This window comes from Solanum lycopersicum, chromosome 10, assembly GCF_036512215.1.
Source record: "Solanum lycopersicum chromosome 10, SLM_r2.1".
Classification (NCBI taxonomy): Eukaryota; Viridiplantae; Streptophyta; class Magnoliopsida; order Solanales; family Solanaceae; genus Solanum; species Solanum lycopersicum.
In genome coordinates this window covers 4,285,434-4,293,025 of record NC_090809.1, presented here as the reverse complement: position 1 = coordinate 4,293,025, position 7,592 = coordinate 4,285,434, and the positions used below count along the sequence as shown (strand labels likewise).

The 7,592-nt window shown below is 36.9% G+C and overlaps 1 protein-coding gene across 1 annotated transcript; it reads left to right on the top strand.

Moving 5' to 3' along the window:
* Nucleotides 1-3,837, top strand: LOC101260872 (ubiquitin-conjugating enzyme E2 28). Its single transcript, XM_004248024.5, has 4 exons — nucleotides 1-370; nucleotides 2,290-2,417; nucleotides 3,105-3,209; nucleotides 3,432-3,837. The coding sequence occupies exons 1-4, from the start codon at nucleotides 301-303 to the stop codon at nucleotides 3,573-3,575; spliced, it is 447 nt and encodes a 148-aa protein (XP_004248072.1). The 5' UTR covers nucleotides 1-300; the 3' UTR covers nucleotides 3,576-3,837.
* The last annotated feature ends 3,755 nt before the right edge of the window (nucleotides 3,838-7,592 follow it).

Genomic DNA, 7,592 nt, shown 5'->3' with positions numbered 1-7,592 from the left:
AGTGATTTTTATTTTTAATTTAATCTAAAATGAAATTATATATTTTGAGTAAAATAAGTATAGCCATTTAAGTAGGGTCCCACTTGTTTCTTTCATCATCCCTTCGTTTCCGCGTTAAAGAAAAAGGTCGACCGAAAGCACTGAACATTGAAGAATCTTTCTTCTTTTGCTAATATTCACGCGTTTATCTCTCTCTATATTTATATACATTCTTACAGATTCCTTCATAAATTTTCATCTTCTTTTGGTTTGTTTGTTTAGATCTCTTTGAGTTGTTAGTGTTGTTTCAATTTTTCTGCCATGGCTTCTAAGCGGATATTGAAGGAGCTTAAGGACCTTCAGAAAGATCCTCCTACTTCTTGTAGCGCTGGTAATGCTTAATTTATGTATTCATGTTTATTTTTTAGGATTACAGATTAGTATTGTGTATGTAGGGATTTGTAGAGTCTCTAATTATTCACAGAAGATTATTATATAGTCTCTGTTTGTATGAAATGGACATTATAGGCTGGGGTGCAAAGGATTCATATACCCGGCTTTGTTGATGAGAATGATCCTACATCCTATTAGGAAGAGAACTCTGAGCTTTTTAAATAAGGTTTGGATAATCCTCTTTGCTCTGAGCTAGCTTTTTGGGTTGTGAGTTAGGTCCAAGGCCTAATTTGTTATGGTATCAGAGTTAGACCGATTGAGTTTGTTGTGAGTTAGGTCCAAGGCCTAATTTGTTATGGTATCAGAGTTAGACCGATTGGGTTTGTTGTGAGTTAGGTCCAAGGCCTAATTTGTTATGGTATCAGAGTTAGACCGATTGAGTTTGTTGTGAGTTAGGTCGAAGGTCTAATTTGTTATGGTATCAGAGTTAGACCGATTGAGTTTGTTGTGAGTTGGTTCGGATTGTGCGGTTTGTGTGAATGTGCTCTCAGTCCTTGAATGTTACTGCTCTGGCTGGATAAAGAATGTTTGGATCGGGCATGATGGGGGAGTTGATGATAATGGTCCTATATCGGACCGGGATGAGAACCCCGGACTTCTTCTAAGACTTGAGTAATCTTCCTCTGTTTGAGTTATCTTTTAGGGTGTGAGTTAGGCTTAAGGACTAATTTGTCATGGTATCAGAGTTAGACCTATTGGGTCGCGCTTCTGGATAGTGTGGGGGTTGTCAATATGTTCCCGGTTGTTGAATGTGACACATCAACGGGATAAAGAATGTCTGGATGTGGACGTGAAGGGGGAGTGAATGGTGGTGATCCCATCGGACGAGAACCTTGTCCTCCTTAGAAGGCTTGGTCAATCATTCTATCTTTGAGCTAGTTTTTGGGTGTGAGTTAGCCCAAGGCCTAATTTATCAGGCCCCAACTAATTTGTGTTGATTATTTATGTTTGTGATCTATATTGTTGTCCGATTTATATCTTTTATTTAGAGGATGTGATGTGTATTATTGTATCTGTGTGGCAGTTTGTACTGTGCGGATACTGGTAGGGGTATTTGTAACTTGTTAACTTAGTTCAATAAGTCATCTTGCTTCAGTCAGTTGCATTCAAGGTCCAAAAGAGCTATGACTCCGAGGGTCTAAGACCTTGTCTCTATTTGACTCCTTGTGGTATCAGGATCCTTTACCTTTTCAAAATATGATGATATGGATGTTAGCTTTCTATTTTGTGCAGAGCAACGATATCTTCGCAGACTGCACTCTCTGTCTCTGATTTTAATAGTGATACTAAAGCTTTTCTAGTGGTTTTGGGTTGTCGATCATCTAAGCTTCTTCTAGGTTACTCTTTTAATAGTATTAGAACACATGTCAAAAGCAAGAACCTGTGGCACAAAAAGATTTAGACGTGAAGGTTTTGTCTAATTTGTTTATCTTGACATAACTTATATGAAGACCTGATTAATTTTGGCAGTAATTGCCTGATTGGTGGATTCATGATTGAATATTATTTCAGTATGCACTCTGTTCACTCCTCTAAGTTTTCTAGTGCTAGTACCTAATGTCATCTAGTCGATGCCTTTTGGGATCTTTCTATTTGAATCTGAGCCTTGTGATAATAGATAGTCCTTGTCAAGACGTCCTGCAGATGTGTCTTTGGCGGGGTTGTGATTTCTTGTTTGTGTGGTAGAAATAGTTGCATGCTACATTTTCCATTATAGGAGGGTGTAGTTTCTTTCAAGTCTAAGGGTAGAGTATGTTAGCAATGAACGTGCTCATGCATTTGTTTTCTTAGGGCATACACTACGTCACTCATCATCTCATTTTTTTTAACTTCCTAAACTTTTATTGCCATCTACAGGCCCCGTCGGAGAGGACATGTTTCACTGGCAAGCTACAATAATGGGCCCTCCAGATAGTCCCTATGCTGGGGGTGTATTTTTAGTCACTATTCATTTTCCTCCTGATTATCCATTTAAACCTCCTAAGGTAATGAAATGGTTGCAGATTTCTTTTGTGAGTTGATGTCTCCCTTGCTCGATTTTTGTGCTATGAGGAGAGAGTTTTTTTATCTAGTTATGTTGGAGCATAATTTTGGATTGTCGAATGTTTTCCGATGTAGCTTTTAATAAAAATGAGCTGGTAATTCGTGCATACTTTTGGACCATTTACTACTGGAGCCCATAGGGAAGTTAGTCCCTGTGGTTGACTGATCCTGTGTCACCGACGGAACCTTTACTGGTTTAATTATTTTAAGTTTCTTATATTAATTGAGATGCTAAGATTTCAAAATTGATTTGTCAGGTTGTTGAGGTCTAAAATATCAAAAAAGGGCACAACTGTATAGAAGCTGTGATGTTTTTTACATGTTTTTTTTCTTTGATATTTTTGGTTCTATTAAGGCATTGAAAGAGGTCCTCTTGTTCATTCTTATCAATTATAGAGTTAAGCTAACTATAATTTTGTTGAGAATATATTTGGTAACTCCAGATAAACATGTCATATATAAACAATAGGATGATTTTTTTCACAAGAAAGAACAATAGGATGATCAATTTGGGCTTCAGTCCATCTTGTACTGATTCTTGGAGTGCATTATTGTTTATATTTTTAGCTTGTTAATTGTATTGTCCTAGTAGATGTGAATCTCTTACATGTGTGGTTAAATATTTGCAGGTTGCTTTTAGGACAAAAGTTTTCCATCCAAATATTAATAGCAATGGCAGTATATGCTTGGACATATTGAAGGAGCAATGGAGCCCTGCCTTGACTATTTCCAAGGTTCCGTCTTACCTTACAACCTAGTTTGTTTTTTAGAAAATAATCGGAGCAAATATAATGATTGATACAGTTCAATACTATCTACATAAAACCCTTCAACTCCTGTCTGATTGAATCATGCTTTTCTACAAAATGGAATTTTTGCCATGTTATAACTTTCACAATGTTTGTGTACATTGTCTATGTTTCTTAAGGTGGGAAATGTATTTGTATTAACTTCAGGTTTTGCTTTCAATCTGCTCACTCTTGACGGATCCAAACCCCGATGATCCTTTGGTGCCTGAGATTGCTCATATGTACAAGACAGACAGGGCAAAATACGAATCAACAGCCCGGAGTTGGACCCAGAAGTATGCTATGGGTTAAAACATTTCGTATGAGTGCTTGAATTTGTGTAAAAAGAATGAATCTGTCTCTCTGTCCTCTACCTTCCCTCAACATAAGTGTAGAATAGCAATTAAACAAAGCCTCTAGAGGAAAGGCAATGCTTCGAATTTGTTTACATAGATAGATAGATATACTAATATTTAAAGAAATCTGGGAAGGATTTGTAACATTTGTTTCACCAATCTATTTCATGTAAAACTGTTCACTAATTGTCTTTATCAATTCCCCACAGTCTTCATTATTTTTGGATATCTATTAATTATTCCTCGTTATATCTCCCGTGTTTCAGTTATCACATTAGTTGGTTATGGTTGTTGAGTCATGTTACGTTATGTTCCCTTATCATTTTTCATGTCCTATTTACTTTCGTATTGTTTTGTTAGCTGCTCTGTAGTTTGTTTCTGGAGTCTAGGGTTTTTTTGGAATAACCTCTCTACATCCTTATCCTCTTGGTAGTTTAAATTCGGAATCTATCACAAATGAAATTTAACACTTTTAAACATTTATCATTGAACCATGCATCTTAGCTAGAAGAAGACCACCATCCAACCATATATGGCTAGTGAGACATGTATAATCTATGTACTCATCCCTCTTCATGCTCACACACCACATAGAAGAGATAAATCACACTGGGCAAACCCTCAGAGACGAATTCAACCCAGATTGACCTATTGTAAACAAGGAATTTCAAAACTTGAAACCTCGATTACGAAAATTCTCTTCCTTTCTTGATTCAAAGATGTGAACTCTCTTGGTTAAAGAACTATACCAATCACAACTTTTTATTGAAATTATTTGAGATACCACTTGATGGAAATAGGAGAAGGAGCAACACAAACACAATATATATAAATATATAATTTCACGTCAATTACCAATAATGCATTAAAGAATTTGTTAATACAACCCATGTTTGTAAACTAAAGGATAAAATAAATAATTAAATTTAGACCTAATTTAAGATAATATTTTAGAGAGATATTTAGAAGAAGGTGTAGGCAGAAGCATCCATAGGGTGAATAAGATAGGTAAGAACTAAAGCCAGCAGCATCAACACATATGCAATTCCTTGATCAATTGTTGTTCCTGCAAATTGTAAACAATTTCAAAATAATGCAACTATCAACTTTTAACTCACGACTCAGAGTTTAACTTTTATACGATAACAATATTAAATTAGAACTTTTACCCTATCATATTTTGTATTTGGAATTTGTCGGTAATCCTTAGCTATTCTGTCACTAAAAAACTTCTAGCTCATTAAATTTTATTAAAAGCATATACTAAATGAAAATTAACATGAAAATTTTGTATTTGGAATTTATCGGTAATCCTTAGATATTCTGTCGCTAAAACACTTCTAGCTCATTAAATTTTCTTAAAAGCGCATACTAAATGAAAATTAACATGAAAACTTTGTATTTGGAATTTGTCGGTAATCCTTAGCTATTCTGTCGCTAAAAGACTTCTAGCTAATTAAATTTTCTTAAAAGCGTGTACTAAATGAAAATTATGTTATTTAGCTACGAAATTTCGTCGATCGAAAAAATTGAGAATTGTGGAACATACCATCACTAGTAGGTGCAGGAGAAGGAGCAAACTCTTGAGCTTGTGTAAAGGGAATAATAGTGACCAATGCCACAACAAAGATGGCTAATCTAACAACAATTCTAGACATTGCCATTATCACAAAAATTCAAAATCAAGATTAATGACCCTTCCTTGGCACTCTAGGAAAATTTAAAAAGAGGAAAATTAAAGATTGATTGTGGTTGATATTGGAGAGGGAAGAGGTTTATATATATGAAAAAAAAATTATTGTAATATATATTATATTTATAAATATAAATATTTCTTTAATGTAATTATTTTTTCTTAGGTACCGGCGGTCCATTCTTGAATTATATGGGGTCTATCATATAGTATATGATGCTTTGTAAACCATGTGCCGCCTACTTCTCTCCACTCTGTCAAAATTTGTCTTTTTTTTTTATTCCTTTTCCATAATAAGTGTCCCTCTTATCATTTACTTTTCGTTTGCTTTGTTTCATTTTATGTGATATTGTTTTAAAATGATGTTTGAAAATGAGGAGACTGGTGAAGATATTAGTTATTATATTAAAGCGGAATAAATGAAATGAAGGTTTATATTTGATGTTTTATGTGATAAAATATGTCATTGTGCTTTGAAGATAAGTTTTATAGAGTGAATCAAAATGTATATGTTTTATGAGGTTGGACACCAACTAAGAACTCTATACGTTTAAAAAGATATAGATAATAGATATAAATTTTTTTAGATGAATATGTTGGCATTTTAGGAGAGATAAGATTAGGAATGACGATATACTTGACAAGGTTGAAGTGAGTTTCTAGGTGGATAAGATGAGGAATATGAGATTGAAATAGTTTGGACATGTGAAGAGAAGGAATGTTGATATCCTAGCGAGAAGATGCGAGAGAGGTGGGCAGAGATCCATAGGTCTACGGAGAGTTTAAGCCGAAGAAAGAATTAAGAGAGATAATTGTTAGGACCGCAAATAAGCAGGTGTAACGCGGAAGTTAGAAATGTAAACCTCGAAAGATCACGAGTAAGAAGACCACGAAAATATACCAAAAAACACAAAGATTTAACGTGGTTCGATCAATCGACCTACGTCCACAAAGGAGATGAGCAATCCACTATAAATATGAGAGTACAAATACGAAGGGAAACAACCTCAACCAAATTCACTCGGAATACATGGGAGGTTCACACAAGTGATAACATATCAAGCTTGTTGTGCGGAATTTGAGATAATACGAGAAAATATAAACGCGAAAAATAAGACAACAGATTTACGTGGTTCACCAACAAATTGGCTACGTCCACGGGAAGAGAGGGAGCAGTTTTATTATGGAGAGGCAAAAACAGAATTACAGAATAGGGTTTCCCATAGCGTCTATATATAGTGCTAAGCTACGCCCTAACAGGCTTGGGCCCAACATACAGAATCAACAGAAAATTAAGGGCCCAATACAACAACATTGTATACCGTCGGCCCGGGGGCGTCTCCGCCCCCCCGGACCCCCAGGCCAGGGGGCGCGTCGCCCCCCTGGACCCCCCGACTCGCTGACCGGGCAGCGAGACCCCCGTCCTTTCTGTTTGTAGCGGGTCCGATTCAAGGCATTCAACAAATCTCCACCTTGACTTGAATTCTCCGAACAGATTCTTCAGACGCACTATGATAGTGCCAAGCCTCCCCCTCTTCCTCAGAGTTGCCCCGCAGGGCAATTAACAGCTTCTGATGTTGAGCAAGTCCAAACAGTGTTGAAACTTGCTCTGTGGAACCGGCTTTGTGAACATATCAGCAGGATTATCAGCAGTTCCTACTTTCTTCACCTTGATTCTCTTCTCACTTCTTAGAAAATGATACCTTACGTCAATATGCTTGGTTCTCTCATGATGGACTTGATCCTTGGCTAGACAAATTGCGCTCAAACTGTCACAATACACCGTAGCCTGATCATGATGCAGACCAAGATCACTAACCAGCCCTTTCAACCAAATCCCTTCTTTTGCAGCCTCTGTCAAGGCCATGTACTCCGCTTCCGTAGTAGACAAAGTCACTGTAGGTTGCAAAGTTGCCTTCCAACTGACGACAGATCCTCCAAGGGTAAACACATAGCCAGTCATCGATCTTCTTGTGTCAACATCTCCAGCATAGTCTGAATCAGAATAGCCAGTAACCAAGCACTGAGTATCACCTCCATAAATGAGACCAACGTCAGATGTACCTCTAAGGTACCGGAAAATTCTCTTCACAGCCTGCCAATGTTCTCTCCCTGGTTGTCCCATGAATCTGCTCACTACACTGACTGCATGTGCTAAATCTGGCCTTGTACAGACCATAGCATACATCAAACTTCCTACGGCACTGGCATAAGGGACTCGTGACATATACTCCTTCTCTTCTTCTGACTGTGGAGCGAACATGGCAGTGAGATGGATAT